Source organism: Gymnodraco acuticeps, unplaced genomic scaffold (assembly GCF_902827175.1).
Source record: "Gymnodraco acuticeps unplaced genomic scaffold, fGymAcu1.1, whole genome shotgun sequence".
Classification (NCBI taxonomy): Eukaryota; Metazoa; Chordata; class Actinopteri; order Perciformes; family Bathydraconidae; genus Gymnodraco; species Gymnodraco acuticeps.
In genome coordinates, this window is record NW_022990990.1 from 1,136,477 (window position 1) to 1,153,768 (window position 17,292).

At 40.5% G+C, this 17,292-nt stretch overlaps 2 protein-coding genes across 2 annotated transcripts; one reads left to right on the forward strand and one right to left on the reverse strand.

Moving 5' to 3' along the window:
• Positions 1–46: 46 nt before the first annotated feature.
• Positions 47–2,585, forward strand: si:dkeyp-38g8.5 (uncharacterized protein LOC568385 homolog). The gene is made up of 4 exons (XM_034235899.1): positions 47–209; positions 776–869; positions 1,064–1,151; positions 1,231–2,585. Exons 1-4 carry the CDS (start codon positions 137–139, stop codon positions 1,900–1,902), a joined length of 927 nt encoding a protein of 308 aa, XP_034091790.1. The 5' UTR covers positions 47–136; the 3' UTR covers positions 1,903–2,585.
• epyc (epiphycan) lies at positions 2,332–16,116 on the reverse strand. Its single transcript, XM_034235898.1, has 10 exons — positions 15,899–16,116; positions 13,162–13,365; positions 8,139–8,307; positions 7,306–7,812; positions 6,808–7,002; positions 5,754–5,870; positions 5,400–5,558; positions 5,112–5,314; positions 4,352–4,447; positions 2,332–3,153 (listed from the first exon to the last, which is right to left on the reverse strand). The coding sequence occupies exons 2-10, from the start codon at positions 13,351–13,353 to the stop codon at positions 2,983–2,985; spliced, it is 1,809 nt and encodes a 602-aa protein (XP_034091789.1). The 5' UTR covers positions 13,354–13,365; positions 15,899–16,116; the 3' UTR covers positions 2,332–2,982.
• Positions 16,117–17,292: the final 1,176 nt, after the last annotated feature.

The following is a 17,292-nucleotide window of genomic DNA, read 5'->3' on the forward strand; positions in this document are numbered from 1 at the left end:
ATGGTGAACCGATACGGCCCTATACCCGCTCTATTAGAAGAAGAAGAAGAAGAAGATTAGGTCCCTCTAAAGGCGGAAGTACCTTCCCGTCTTTTCCTACGAAGGGTACTAAACGAAGAACGTAAACGAGGGAAACATGGAAAACGAAGATCACGATTACACGAGCACCACTTATAATAAAGTGTGCCCCGTGGAGTACACATATAAAAGTAAGTATAAGCAGCAGGAAAAGTTATGTTTTATTCAAACTAACTCACAGATAATGAGAGTTAGCTTGGGCACCTAGCATCCTAGCAAGTGGGCTCCACGCTGAAGTGCCCGGGAAGTAAGAATTAATTCAACAATAACAAGGAATATGGTTAATACACGCAGGCTATTTAAACTGGCCTACACACTGGTATGTAGGTTGTGTTTGTTATGTACTATTTGTGTAAGTGAGCATAGACCTACCATGAGGCCACACATTAATACACAGTAGATTGGTATGGTCTGCTAACTTCATTTTAAATTAGTTGCTTTTTACAGTTTGAGATGGTGTTATGTTTTAATTGAATTAAAAAGGGTATGGACTCCAGTATTCGGTACACGTTCTGTAATTAAGGGTGACACTGCTCATAATCAGCTGAAATGCAGTCTGCACACTGCATTAAAAAAACTGATTTTTAATACGTTTTTATGCTTGATTTGAGTTGAGGGTTTCAGTTTTTATCTATATTTTACAAAAGCCCTCATGAAGTAATTTCTAACAATTTTCTTCTCTCTCTCTCTCCCTCAGTGAGTGTCAAGGAAATTGAAGACTTTGTGAAGCTGAGGGTTAAGAATAATAACCTCTTCTCTGGAAAGAGAAATACGTCCATGTGGGCATGGAGGTAGGACATCAAGTTCAACGTTTTTGTTGACATTCATATTTAAAAAAGCTAAAACCAGTGACATTTGGGAATTTATATATTTAAAAAAATAATAGTACAACTTATTGATTTATCGACTCAATAAATATTCGATATATATTGAATAGATCAACTCATTGTGTTAGCTCTAATGTTTTTGTGTGTTGTTTTTTCAGGGCAATCCTACAACATATGCGCTTACATTACCAGATGAGCCATATTCAAGCATCCAAAAAATGGGAAAACCTGAAGAAGAGATACAAGGTACAGGAACAAAGAACCCCATAGATTTATCAAGCACTTTTACAAATGTTGTTTTTGATTTTTAACTTTTCTTCTTCAGGGGCTAAAGAACCCTCCAGCTGGAGTGAAAGTGTACCCTGAAGGTTGGCCTTTCTTCAACGTGATGGACGACGCTATGGAGGGTCGGCTGGATGGCGACACCCCCCTCCTCGAGGCCTTACCCCGCAGCGCTCATTTCCCCTCAATCTCCAAACGCAAGAGGAGGAAGATACCCATGGTACCTAGCTCCTCTATGGCCTCCATCGCAGGAGAGCCTGAGATTGAGGTCACCCTGAACGGAGACGAGGATGAGGAGATCACGGAGGACGGAAGCATGATGCAAGAGATGGAGCATGAGAGGGACTTGATGAAAAGCGAGAAACGGGTGATGGAGAGGGAGCAGCAGGTGCTACAGAGGGAGAGGGCGGTGCTGGACAGGGAGATCGCCGCTCTGGACCGAGAGCGAGCCTCCCTGGAAAGAGAGAGGGCGATCATAGAGAGAGAAAAGGCCCTTTTGGAGAGGGAGAAGGTGATGTTGGACAGGGACAAGGAGGCTGTGAGACAGGACCGGCTGGCTCTGGAGAGAGAGAAAGCCAGGCTGGAGAGACGTTCTGCACCCGGAGAAAGGACTGAGGACGGTACAGAAGACAGCCGCAAGCGGAAACACTCAGATGTCACAGACAGGAAGGAGCAGTTCCTCAACTTGTTTGAAAAACTTATTGAAAACTTTTGATTCATGAGGCTTCTCTGCACAACACATCCATGGAGAAAGTATTTTTGAGCAGTTTTCTAAATTAGTTAAGTCCATACAAATCAAAATGTACATTCACCATCAATGAAAACTTTGAGCCACTCCTAGTTTGGAGAGGTCTTCAAAACAACTTTATTCACTTGTGGTTATTCCATACAGAGCACACAATAGCAAGCTATTAGCATTATTCTTAACCCCATCCACAATAAAAATCAACAACCCCCCCCCTCCCAAATCAAACAATATTCTTTATTTGATCCACTCTAGACATTAGAGTCTTTGGTATTGACTATTGTGCACGGTTTAAACATCACTCTGAAATGAATTATACCAAATATTGCAGTTCATGTAAAAAATCTTTTTTTCAGAATATATATTTTTATATTACAGTACAGACTTTACAACAAATGATTGTGTTTAAATGCGTCTTTTATTGCATTAGATACTCAATGTACCTTCCATTAAGCTCCAGCTTCAATAAGTTTATGCTAGTATACATTTCCAAAAGTGTTAGATTTGTCATTAATATTATATTAATATTATTTTTTTACAAAACAAAACATTAAAAAATATTACTGGTTGTATTTTTTTGCCAGTCATGAACAAACACTAAAACAGACACGTACATGACATTTGAGGGTTTTTAATAAACTGATTTCTCCAAATGTTGTCTTGTTTTCTATAAATCAAGTTGCGGAACAGTTTGGCTTATGAAAAAGTTCTTATGTGTGTGAACATGCATTTTGTGAGGGAATGTGAGAGTGACAAATTCATTACGTTGCGTTATAAAAGTCTAAAACAACAGAAAGATAGAGCAGTATGTATGTGCTTGATCACCAGAATCTGTTCGTTGTTTATGGAACATACATTTCCACACAAATGTTTACCAATCCATAATATATGTCAGCAGCATGTATGAGTTTGTAATTGCAATTAATTTAATTTTGAGTATTGATAAATAGTTAGCATGTGTGGCTTTGGTGTGTCAATATGTACAAAGATGTGTGCATGTGGTTGTATTTGTGTGAGTCCGTGTGCAACAGTGTAGGTTTGTGTCTGTGGTTAGATGAGATCCCCGATGGGGATGCGGGGCAGGCAGATGTAGGCCTGCGGGGTCCTGCTGAGGTTGATGGGGTTGCCGTCCAGACGGATGTCCTCCAGTGCGTTTCTGATGTAGTTGAAGTCTTTCAGGTTGCAGAACGTGTCCTCGTGCATCGTCTGAATATTGTTACGCTGTGTAGAAGATAGGAAGATACATAATGAGATACGTCTCAATGCGTATGTAACTCTTGATAAATCATATTATCATGGAGAAATGTAATCATTATAGATTAGAATAAAGCAGGGTTTATCGCCTTATATTGCTGTTTGACATAAGTCCATGACTTTTAGCCCCTTATATAGGCAAGATTTTTTTTTTCTCCCTAAGACAAAGTAGTTTGTTACTCTGGAAAAATAAGAAAAATAGTCAAATGACCCAATTATTATAATAGATTCCAATAGTTATTGTGCAAAAAAGGCAGTTTCATTCCCTCTAATGTGGATAATTTCTGCTTATTTCTTCTGGTATATCATACAGTCATTCAGCTAGATATCAAATGTGTTCTTTGATCATCAACCTTCACAGCTTTGTACATTCAGGAAAGTCATGTGTAATATATATTTATATTTTCATATTTATTCATTTTAAATCAGAGAAGTTTTTTCCAACACAATTTTACATACTCTGTAAAAGATTGAGGTAAAAAGTACAAGGAGGTGAAACTCCACCAACACTTTAATATACAAATCTATTTGAATGGTTAATGACTACTTTGGCCTGTGTCCTCTATCGGGGTCAATTTGTTTTGTTTGTTGAAAGCAGAACCTGAACAGATTAAACAAGCTTTTTGGAAAGGATTCAGTAGGATACCAGTGTCAAAAACGTTCAGTGTTTGCTTGTTAGGGGGGCATTAATACGTCTGGTTTCTCGGGCTGTTCAGGAAGTGTTTGCAGCTTTTGTGCAGAGAAACTGCATGGAAGGATTTCTTTCATTTGAGTTAGCTTCTTAAAGGCTATCCCATGACCCCCCCCCCCCACACAGGTGTTGTCAATCTGCCGAATGAGACCTTGTGTGTGAGTTCTTGACATCCCTCTGACCAGCTTGATTGTGTTGCACCTGTTAGGGCAAAACCCATTCTTATTGGTTTGTGAAGTTTAGTGACATCATGTCATTTCATTATAGCTCCACCCACTTTGACAAGAGAAGAGGTGCAATCAGACCAAAGTGAAAACACCTTTGTGGGTGAAGATAGCCTGTTGATTTATTATTCCAGATTGCTTTCTCATTTCCCTTATTTTCATATCAAATTCAAACATGTAAAAAAACAGAAGCATTTTAGTGTTGGCCATTGATGGGAATTGAGGATCCATGGGGCCAAAGCAGATGTACCTGTAAGTGTAGAGATCGCAGGCTGTCTGGTAGAGGCACAGGGATGTAATCAATGTTGTTGTCTGTGAGGTACAGGTACAACAGGCCGGTCATATCCTGGATAGAAAGATAAATTATACAAAAATCAGTGGTGCAAAAATAAACAACCATTTACTCAAGCAATGTACAATTTTGAGATACTAGCACTTTACTTGAGTATTTATATTTTCTGCTACTTTGTACTTCCACTTCAATTCAGAGGTTAAAACTAGCTTCAACTTTACCAACACTTTAATGCATCAATAATTATAATAAAAACATATCATATATTATTCTAAAATGGGGCAATCTGCAGAATGAGTACTTTTACTGAGTAACATTTTCAATGCAAGGATTTTACATGTAACAGAGTATTCCTACACTCTACTCTACTTTGACGTAAGTACATGATCTGGATACTTCTCCCACCTCTGATAACAATTATGTCTTGTAAAGAACACCAAAATATCAAATACTCTCAAATTATATAACGTATAAAGATGTTGGAGAATCAATCAAATCAAACGATGTTGTATACGCCAATGTTATTATTAAACCTAGATATGACAAACATTTGTATATGAATATGTTTGTAATTACATTTGTTTTTTTTAAACCAAGACTAGCACCTCAAGACATAATAATAAACTTGGAAGTGCGAATATAGAAGCGTTAACATATAAACAACCTTATAACTACTGACACATTGGCCTTTATTGACTGGGGATGGAGTTGTACGTACTTTGAACGCCTCTTTGTGAATACCCTTGGTGCCAATGTTATTTTGGCTGGCATCGATCAAGCTCATGGTCTCTGGGAGAGCAGGCAGCTGAGAGATATGATTTTCTCGAATCAACACCTCCTCCAGCTCGGGAAGACCCAAAAATGCTCTCTCATCGATGGACGTTATCTCGTTGGCGGTTAGGTCGATTTTCTTCAGCTTGTCTGAAAGGATGTGAAAAAACATCATCTTAATACTAGGTTCTGAAAATCTCTTGTCTTGCATTTCTACATTTTCTTTCAAACGTACTCATGGAGGCGAAGTCAGACTTGTTGATCTTGGTGATTCTGTTGTAGCGGGCGTAGAAGTGAGTGGTGTCTTTAGGAAGAGGTGGAACACTATCCAGCTTCAAGTCATCGCAGTAGACCGAACCACCGAGGCACGTGCACAGCAGGCAAGTGGGCATACCTGGAGCACATTAATGAGAAGGATCAAAGAAGAGGGAGGTAATACAATAAGAAAAAGTAAGAGGTATAATCAGAGGACAGTAATCCAAAGGGCAAGTCAATCAAATGAGGATTCAGGATATCATGGTGTTGACAAGTTCCAAAGTGAACGGACATTTTTTTGTTATCATTCTTCTCTGTGTATCTAAATACTGACCTTTCCTGTCAATCTCAGGCTCATCAGGCTCGTCAGGTTCACCCGAGCTCACTGACCCTTCTACACCACCAGTACCCTCCTGAGGGGTTTCTGGTGTGGTCGGAAGCAGCCCCTCCTCTTGTTAGAGACAAGATTAGGTGTTAAAGAAACAGGTTAGATCAGCATGGACATGACTGGCAATCAGTAGCCCACTGGTTGCCACGGTGGTAAGTTACACACAGTTTATTTGCAGTGTGAACCAAGCGGTTATGGCATTTAACTGACGAATGGAAGTTAAATGAAAACGTTTTGTCGGAGTTAATGATATGAGAGGTGATGGGCACAAAATGCTCGAGAAAGCGAGTCCAAATGCGATTTCATCTCTAGGTTGTAAGTTGTCCCAATGTCTACAAGGCTAGATAACAACATTGGACTTGGTATAAACAATTATGTTAAAAAAAGTACATAAATAAAATCATTGCTTAAGTTTGAATATACCGTTCTAAGCATTTATATTTCTAAAAAACTCTTTTGGAAGGTGCACTGTGGAGTTTCTGGTAATCATACAAAACACATGTAGTGTATTCTTCAGGTTTGACAAATAAATGATAGTGACCGTTTTCATAAAACATTTGCAAAAAGCGTTCTAGGGGGATTTCTTTTCTCCCATTGCCACCAAGGCGGACTGGAGGTTTACATACATGTTAAATGGCTAGCAGTCTTCTTCTTCACTGAATTTCCTGAAGCAACATAATGCTTCCTCTTTATCGCCACTATTCAGAACAATAGTGTGAAACAAGCTTCAGAAATATGTACCGCATGCATGTTCTTCCTTAGGTATACTCGTAAAACACATTCTCTATAGCACTACTGTTGGTCAGAAACTCCACAGGGTACCTTTGTAGCTGCTGGTCTCAAAAAGCAAAGCCAGTTCATAAGAAGATTCATTGCCTCAGCAATGGCATTGGCACCTTGTTCATGGTAAGTATTGACTTTTTGAAATACCGATTTGAGTGTCAGGTATGGACTTTAGTTTTAACCTTGCCTTAAACATATGTCTAGATTAGATACTGACCTTTATCAATATCAGGAACCAGAGTTACCTCAGGGACCACTGTGTCTCCAGAGCCAGAAGCACCAGAAGCCCCAGAGGATCCAGAGATCCCCAGATCCCCAGAGGCCCCTGAGGTTCCTGAAGCTCCCGAGAACTCCCCTGAAGCACCTGATGCCTCGCTAGGGATAGTCTCGGGAATGAGAGGCAGCTCCTCCTCTTGTTAGAGCCAAGGGTTGGGGTTAGGAGACATGAGATTAGGAAGGTGGAGGGATCAGATGACAATCAATCAACCCATTAATCAATCACACCCACATTTTTGATTACACATGAGGCTAGGAGCACCATGATTATGAAAACGTACAAAGAGAAACAATAAAGTAAGATTTCAGGCAAACAAATCAACATTTAACTACATTTAAAAAGGAAGTTAAATGGAATTCAAGACAATCAGTATGACAGGTGATTTTAGACACATCAAGAAATAGAGTTGCCAAAAGCCTTTCTGGCAGGCATACTAACCTCCAGATATCAATGTTATCCCTGAGGAACCGGACTCACCGTCCCCAGAAACCCCAGAGCCTCCTGAGGCCCCTGAAATCAGGAGATCTCCGGAGAACCCAGAACCAGACTGGTCTCCAGAGGCCCCAGAGCCCAGGGGGAATTCAATAGAAATCCCAGAGCCAAGATCTCCAGAGGCTCCAGAAATATCCCCAGAGCCTGAGAGATCCCCGGAGCCCGAGAGATCCCCGGAGCCTGAGAGATCCCCGGAGCCCGAGAGATCCCCAGATATCAAGATATCCCCTGATGCCAAGAATTCCCCTGACCCCCCAGAGCTGTGGAGCTCCTCAGAGGCTCCGGAGATAAAGACAATATCACCGGAACCCCCTGAGCCACCAGAGACCAGAAGGTCTCCTGAGCCTCCAGACCCAGAAGCCCCAGAAGCTCCCGAGGCCCCGGACCCTAACGAGCCTCCAAAATCCCCGGACACATGAAGGATGTCAATGGGCGTCAGACGCAGCTCCACCTCTTGTTAGAGACAAGATTAGGTATTAATAAACAGACAGGTGAAACAGAACATTAATCAGGCATGGAGCTAACAGTGATGATTAGGTTAAGTGGTTGGTAACAAATGGACAAAGTCATTGAAAAGGACACATTTAACCATAACAGCTAGTTAAATGGAAGACATGCACATGGAAAAGATGATTGTTGAAGAAGAGTTTAGAGAATAGATTAGAGTATCGTTGTTAGGAGCTTTGGCTGCTGTCCTTTTACAACTTCATATAGACCGGAGCAAGGCCCTCTCTGTCACCCACTGAACTCTATGTTTACGAGTGTGTGCTTTTTCAGACCTTTCTGTGTGTTTGGGCCCATGAGAACCCCAGAGCCCCCTGAACCCTGAGGAACGAGCTGGCGTGTCAGGGGCAACTCTTCCTCCTCCTCCTCCTCTTCTTCTACTTGTTCTTCTGAAGCCTCGGTTACAGGGTAGTTGTAGTCAGGTGCGAGTGTTCCAATCTCTATCTGAGGGAAAGACAGCAGCTTTGAGTAAAAAATGTATGGGTGATATTAACTGTTTTTATTTTTCTGTACATCAAATAATAACCCCAAAACTAGTCAACGAAGCACATGGCTGTGTGCTTGTTCCATGTTAGCTGATTCTGGTAAATATTCTTTAAAGAAGCAAATATTATCCTCTTATTATTGCACACAATATACTGGGTTTCAGTATGTTGCATGTTGTATGTTGTGCCTACAGAACAGATCTAACCTAGACATTTCAATGTTTGGTCAAGTATAAAATGCTATCTTAATTAAGAAATGAAATACACTAGAAATACACTGAACATTGGTAGCCAATGACATAAAGGTGATAGCCTCTGCTGTATGATCAATTATAAATGTAATCCATTAAAAGTGATTTCAAGAGATGAAAACAGTCTCCCCCTTATTTAATAGACTTTATGCACTGCATAGAGTTACTAACTGTTTACTATTACTTAGTATTGGGAAACTGAATCATAGCAGGCAGACAATTGATTCATAACACTCAGAAGGAAAAAAGGAAATCAAACAACATGAGAAGCCTTCAGAAATAATAATCTTGGATCTTATGTGACACAGTCCAATTGGCCACATCAATGTTATCAAGGACCAACACAAAGAACCATGAGATCATTAGCATCTTTACCACAAGATGGCAGCCAAGTGCGCAGATTTATCCAGAGTCTAGAAAGTAATGACCACTCAGATACAACCTCCATGAAAAAACATTTGTGTAGTAAAAAAAACACCTGCTGTGTACCAACGGGATAAAAGTGAAGGACCTTTTTACTTGCCATTGACCATTAGCACTCATAGCACACACATACTTAATATATTATTGTACATTAGTAGTATTTTCCATAACAACAGGTATACAAATCATTGAAAGACATGTTGTCTTCTTGCCATGAATGCCACAACAAAGAAACTTTCTTTGTATTGAGTTTGGAGCTCTTGTTAATTCTCACATGGTTAAGAACTGTGAATGGAGGAATGCATAGGAATCACTTTGTCAATGAGGACATACACAAAACATTTTTTTTGGATCTTTTTAGAAATGTTTTTATCAGCACATTATGTGACCCAAAATGCTTCATTTTACAGTAACTGGTTATATTTAGTTTAAGGTGCTTTTAGATACATTTAAGGACTATACAACCTGCCGTCATGTTAATGTTTTCTTCCTCAAAATATCTAATTGCTTTATAAACAAAGGCTTTGCAGCATTTATGTTTTATATTGGGCAATAAATGAAAAGACACCTCTGCCTAACCAACCAAGCTTGATGAATCACCGTGCTTTGTGGTTTCTTCATTAAAAGCTTCGGGTTTATCCATCTGGTATTATAATTGCATTCAGTCGTTCAGATATAACCTGCAGTTCTATCCCTCTCCAGACGAGGGCGCTGAACCCCCACACACCGCCACAGGTAATACCTGACACTCTCAGCCCAACAAGGCAGACTCAACCCTCCAAAAAGGGAATGGTCCTTGTGGAACCAAGACACACATGGTAGCTGCACAAATCCATATTTTAGTTCTCTCAGCTGCTTTCAACCGCGGTAATCAGATGTAGGTAAGAGGTATCAAAATAAATGTATATCAAGACATACAGTAAATACTCCCTTACAAAGTACAACCTTCAAGTGCTTGGTTGTAACAAATATAACTTGGTAAATGCATGCAAAGACTTTAAATGCTGCAATGAAAAGATGTCCAGTCATATTTTAAAGCTTGGCAGAGACACAGTTTGGGATACAACAAGGTAGGCCTTTGAAAAGTCTTGCACACAGTTTGCTCGCTGCAGCTCTCCCCTTCATTCCCCCCTTTCCCCAAAGCAAACATCTACACCCGAGGGGAAAGAAGACGCTGGCAACCAAACATATTGAAAAACCCCTCTGGAAACAGTATGGGAATAGCCTACAGAATGCACAGGGAAAGACGTTGAATGTGAGCATCAAACTGACGCCAAATGTCACTGCTGTAGGCCTACTATATAGCGTACCAATCAGTAGGTGCATTTAGCACGAAAAGTGAAGTTTCCATAAAATCCTCACACTACACCAGCTGTTTCCTTATCAAAAAACACAATGACCGAACGGATTGCTTCAGTATGGATCATCACAGAAAAATGTGATGTGAAATGATCAACCATCTCATGGTTCTTCACCCTGATATTGCACAGCATGTACAACGTCTAATTATGCTTATGAAGTCTTGAGAAAATGAAAGGCACATTTTCAACCATATTTATTAACTTCTCCAGCCCAAAGCCAATGCCAACGTAATATATGCACAGGAAATATGCTTACTCTCTTTATTGGCTAGTAGAAGATTGATGACAGACAAAATCCAGGCTGTTAAAAATGTAACGTTGTTTTTACACTTTAGTACGGATTAAACAAATACTTAATATTGTGAGAATGAGTCAAGTTTTGATACATTTTTTACCATAGAACAGCTGGCTATTTACCTCCTCTTTCCAGTCATTATGCTAGGCTAAGCTAACGGAATGTAGCTTCATATTTACACAGATGTGAGAGGGGTATCAATCCTCTCATATATCTCTCGAGGAGACAAATCCTGGAAACAATTAAGAATGATTTCTCAATATAAATAAACAAAATCTAAAAAGAACACTACATTAAAGCACTGTTAATTATGGATAATGTTGTAACATTGTATTTATGTAGTTATTTTCCAAGTGGAGCAAATGAAGAACTTTAGGCGGCTTCTTACTATACAGTACTTTGCAATCCAAAACAACAGCAGCACAAACCTCAGCTTCAGACATTAATGTAAAGTTTAATACCTGAGGTGTTAAAGTCTAGTTCAAAATGACTAAATATGTGTGACACTATATAAGACATCTAAATTAGTATAAAACTGGTGATAAAAGCATTTGCAGAGACCATTGTATGCAGCTGACTGAAGACGATTTGCTTGGCTAACACTGTAGATGAGCCTTAACCTTTCTGAAAAGAGACAAGCTCTGAGGAGAAAGACGAGAAATACCACCAGAGAACTGGATGTGGAAAGTAAAGAGTCAGCATTCCAGAGGCATGGAGCTCATCACTGCTTCACTTCTCCCCTGACATCTGATGTGTGTGTGTGAATAAAATCTGGTTAATCCTCGCTCTTTTTAAGCAACCAGTATATCTTAAGCTGAAACAAAACAAAATGTCCTTGCAACACGCTTTTTCTCAACACGCAAGGCTGCAATTATGAGTCCAAACTTTGTTATTTCAATGGGGACAACAACGTGGGGAAGATTGTTATAGCTCTAATGGTATTGTTTTCCCCTTTCCTGCGCCCAAAGACCCTGAATTATTGTGGCAATGTGCTGTGTCACTGCAGGCTTGTTAAACAAAGGGACATTATCAGAACCATTTCCCAGCACATTATAACTTTTCCACACTGAACACTCCCATGTGTGGCACGCAGCTGTAAAACTCAACATATTTTTATCATTTTGAAAATAAGGCAAACGTTTTTATATTTTGCAACAGTGGATTAAATTAATTCACTGCTTTATGTTGTTTGCTTTTCAAGATCTTGTCATATTTGCTAAATCTGCATTGGCTTGTAGGATTGGTCTGAGATAACAGCACTGGTGTGAGTGCTATCCACATCAAGTTAAATCCCTGGCTAAGAGAAAGCCTGTTGAAAATCCAACATCTTGACATTGCCTTGGACTAATTTCCGTGTTACAAAGAGGTATAAACGGCAACATGAAATGTGGCTAAAGCTTGCATTCCCAGCATGCCCTGCAGCATTGCCACATCAAACTCAACTTGAACTGATTTAAAGGGCACTTGTGGAATCCATCAAACCTTCTGCCTCTCTTCTGCACTCATCTTTTAAAAAGCTGTTGTGCTTTACGGAGCTTGAACCAAAATGAGAAAAGTAAGTCCCAGAGAGCACAGGAGTCCTTGAGTTCAAGCACATGCAAAATAATCCATCTGTGTTTCCTGTGTTTCTTGTAAATGCAGACCAACAAGAAAGAACAAACATACAAACAAATCAAAATGTTTCTTACATTTTGTAGCCAATATATCCATGGGGCATAAATACGGTTTCCTTCCAGGTATGAAAACTACTCCAGATGCAAAATAATTCAGCCTGTGGATACTCTGTTGCATATAACTTAAATGGTGGCTGGCCAAGGTATAAAAGTGAAATATTTTGGCCATAATAGTGCACAAAGCTGGACAGCATTTTGTCCATTTTCCAAATGGCAACAGCTGTTGCCATTTGGAAAATGGACAAAATGCTGTCCAGCTTTGTGCACTATACTCAGTTCAAAATCAACCAAATTATTGCCAATATTACAGAGTTGTGTAATTAGATGGAATCCTTAAAGGATGGGAGTTAGAGGAGCCTGCAACATATCATGTTGTTGTGAAACAATTATATTTTTAGTCTGTCTTCACAAGTTTTCCAGTGATTATTCAACTTTGCATTGGTGACGAGAACAACTAGGGTTAGGGTTATGGTTAGAGGGTTAACTAGTGTCCTTCAGCTATGCATCATGGATTGAACACCATAAAACAGACTCACCAGTAACTTTATAATGAATAAATTGTTTTGCATACATCTGTTGTCAATCCCAATTAGCATGGCTAAAGCCAAAACGCATCTCATTACTTGAACTGCCGGGTGACCAAAAACAAACCGTAGACTAATGTGTATGCCGATTTCTAAATCAGTGGAGGAATATGAATATTAGATAATGTGAACGTTGAAAGCACAATGGTTGCCTTTGTACAATGGATGGCCATGGTATTTGAATATTTCGCCTATACATTGTTTTTCAATCGATACAGTTTCTTACCTGAGGATCATCAATTGTCAGCTCTTCTTCATAGTCATAGTTATCTTGGTTCTCCAAATTTGAATTGTCTAGATCCACATCGTAGTTGGCACTATCGTATGTGTCCAAGTCCGCTTGTCGGGAAATTCTGGGGCTAGCCACCACCGCTTTGAGGACGAAGAGTCCCCAAACGAGCCGCACAAGCATCCTCATACTGTCGTCCACCTTGACACAGACAGAAATACTTCAAGTCAAACAGGGAACGTCCATTTATAGATGTACAGTTGAAAAATGTCTTCAATGTATTTGTGTTATGTGTCTTAATGCTTTAGTAAAAAAGGAACAAACATGCAGAAATTCAAGATATATAAACATTACTTGTACAGTACAAAACTATAGTCTGTAATAATTGAATAAAGTATTAAAACATTGTTCCGCCCCCGTTAGAAGCGCTTCAACAAGGCATGTCTTCATGATATTGGATGTACAACCAGCCTATGCTGCTTGACATTGATTCACAACACTAAGGTCAGTGATTTCATTACTGAGGTGAAGACAGCTGGAGGGATTGAAATATGAGGGCCTCTTGCTTCACTGTAGCCAGAGGCTCACTGTTCCAGGGAGCAGCCATCTTGGCTCAAATCAGTGCTCGCCTGTGACGTGTCAAAGGTTAAAAGTCAGAGTTGATCTGATAAGAAACCATGGGACCATTAATGAGTCTTCAGGAAATATAATTTCAGTGTAGGATCTTTTGGTGATGGCGTTAAATGTATTTAAAAGAAAAAGATGTTGGGTTTCTTTGTTTCCAATAAAACACAGTTAAGTCTTTTTTTTACTAATAACCCCATAAAGGTTTTGGCAGATTCAACAAAATTATTGAGGTGTGCACTGTGCAGACAAGAAGGTCTTTCAACTAGCATCTCAAATTAGCATGTATGATTTTCACTGGGTGCAGATCTACTGCACGGCCCTGAACCAGATAGCTGCTGTTCCTAATCTTGTTAATTTCCTCAGCAGCACAGATCTACCAAGTTTAGTGAGGTTCGTTGAGTTCAAAGATCCCTAGTGGAACGTGCTTACACGATTAGCACAAGTTAATTAATGCCTAATGAGATGGCACCACAAACATGGTGCGTAGGAATTCAATCATCTGTCAGTAGAGGAACTTGATAGCACACTGATAGCAGGTGTAGCTACACGACTGCAAGCCTGGGATAGATGACTTCAAATCCAAGAAAAAAAGTTTAAAGAGAGTCCTCTAGGCCGGGGTAGAGAAACGGAGAGCGAGGGAAGAAGAGAAGAGATGTGGACAAGGTGTTGGCCCTCAGGGTTAGATGGAGAGAGTGAGAAAAAGATTCACGAGTGGGAGAGAGCAAGGGAGAGCAAGGGAGAGAGAGAGAGAGAGAGAGAGAGGTTTCTATGCTAACTCGACCCCTCACCCTTTACAGAGGGCCTTTATGAGGCCCGGTGGCTGCTTGTCTCAGCACTCAAACTCCAAATTCCAATGAGGTTTGTGGACAGGATGGCAGTGAGTTACGGCTGCAAGGAAAAGCTTCATTCAGGAGTGAGGGTGCTACAACGCACACACATTCACACGCACACTTTAAAAGACACATCCTTGCACAGATGCACACTCTGTCTTAACACACCTATCTTTCAGAGAGAGAATATTGAGAAACCTCTGCTGCTATTTTTGGGATGAGGACAGATTATAAAAAACTGACCAGCATCAGGTTATTTAAGTCATGAATCAATCTTTGTTGATATCAGATGGATTGACTAATGTTGCACACACTCCTGTCATTATCTCTTGGAAATGACCAACATGAACTGAGTGCACCCTATTGAGAAAAGGTGTGCTTACTGGTCAGCATCCTTACTGAAATAGACTTTCTGTCATGAGGCTATGAAATCCAGCATGGCTACACTGAAAGAGGGACTATACTGGAGACAGAGGTGTGCTTATACAGGCCATCACAGTGTGCTGTGTGTGCAAACTGTGTATGTGTGTGTATCGGTATAGCCTCCGGACTACCTCCGTGTTATGCTTGGCTTCGTGTTTGGCATTCCTGATATCCACTCATTCTAGCTTTTTTACCTTTAAACACATTTCACACACATCCTGTTGCTATAGGTTGAACAACAAACTGCCAACACGTTTATTTGTATTCCAAAAAGGCCTAAAAGAACTTAAAAACTGTGATAAAGTGACACAAATAAATAAATCATAATTTTTAAAAATATGAACGACAAATAAGATTATCAGCACAATTTCTGGAATTAGTGGGAGCTAATTAAATATATATATACCATTTTTTAAAAACAGAAATTGAGGGAAAAGTTTGTAGAATCTCTTGAATCAAAATTCATGCATGATCAGATATTATGTCAAAACAATGCTGCAGCTGTCAAAACTGCAAAATAGTTCAGTATTACTTTTGTTGTAAAAAAAAGACACCTGTCGGGAACGCACACCCGAATCACATCTACTGAAACTTACATTTTATTTTTACCATCGAACATATTTCAACCACTGCTATTGCCAAAGGACAACAAAGTTTCACATTTAAGTCACCAAAGCGAATCCCATGAGTGAAAAAATAAAGCTGCTGCACCAACAACCAATTAGCCAAGAAGCTCCACTGCAAATCGTGAATAGCTGTGTTTTTGGAGGGGCAAGTAGACCCTCTCTTGCCTGCCTAATCCCCTGCACCAAAGATCCATTGAGCCAGCATGAAGATACACCAAGAACGCTTACCTCTGTCTCCTGCTTTCCCGAATGGTCCCTTCAGCCGTGATGGAGATGCTGAGGGCTCCGGGATTTGGCCAATGGTGAGAGGTCGAGCAGGGTGCCCTGACGAGGGGAGGGTGTGTGCGTGAAGTGTGTGAAACGTGTGTGTGTGTTAATGTGACGAGTGTGTGTGTGTAGGTGTAAGTCTGTGCGCCAGGCAGACCTGAGTGCCCTGCTGCTTATGTGTGAAGGTAGGCACTGAGACCGATTGGACCAGAGCAGATTGCTTTTGGTCAGTCAGAGTGCACCCACCCCATACCGTACACCCACATGCACGACCCCCTTAAACACTACGCACACACACACACACACACACACACACACACACACACACACACACACACACACACACACACACACACACACACACACACACACACACACACCACACACACACACACACACACACACACACACACACACACACACACACACACACACACACACACACACACACACACACACACACACACACACACACACACACACACACACACACACACACACACACACACACACACTTATATATACAGACACCAGACACAGAAAGAAAAAGAGAGCAAAGGCCCCCCAATGGCAAAACAACTTTGTATCCCTTACAAGCGTATCCTTTATTTTTTTAAGAGCTCAACCAGACTGAAATATTTGTCCGCCTTTTCCTGAAGTGAAACTCTGGCATGTGTTGCTTTCATGTATGGGGGGGATCCACGGGCCCTAGCACACAATGGGAGCTCTGTGAGGAGCCCCTGTTAGCATGGTGCTGAGAGGAAGTCCCCTCTTGGAGAAAGGCCTCTGCCCTCCCTCTCCGTTGAAGCTGCTTTTCTCTTTGCCCCATCGCTTGCTTAAGATTGTGGCTTACCAATTTAGTTCAGTCGTGGGATACTATATCATGACATGACAGAGAATGAACTTCTTCGGGGTGAGGGAGGAAGATCCCTTCGGGAAGTACTTATTTTCCAGTTCTGCACCAATGTGGGTGTGTTCAAGGACATGCTAAATAGACTGTCTTCAGTGGGCATTGATAAAACAAAACAAAAAAGAAACACACAGTACTGCCCAGATTTGCACTGTCAGCTTTATTTGGCAATGATTTTTGTCTCAACCTGCCCACTCCTCTCTTTCCCTCCCATGGTAACTCTAGACCTTTTGATGAGTGAGGGGAAAAGGACGTAGCGAGAAAGCCAGAAATCCTTCTGCACCTGCCATATAGGCTGGGATTCATATTCATGGAGTTTTCTTCTGCCAAGCATTGAATAAAATATCCATACAGAGTGCATTGTTAAAGACATGAGAAGTCTGTAGAGTTAATCCCCTATGTAGAAGCTTGGTAATTAACTTTGAGATCAAATTGTTATGCCAAC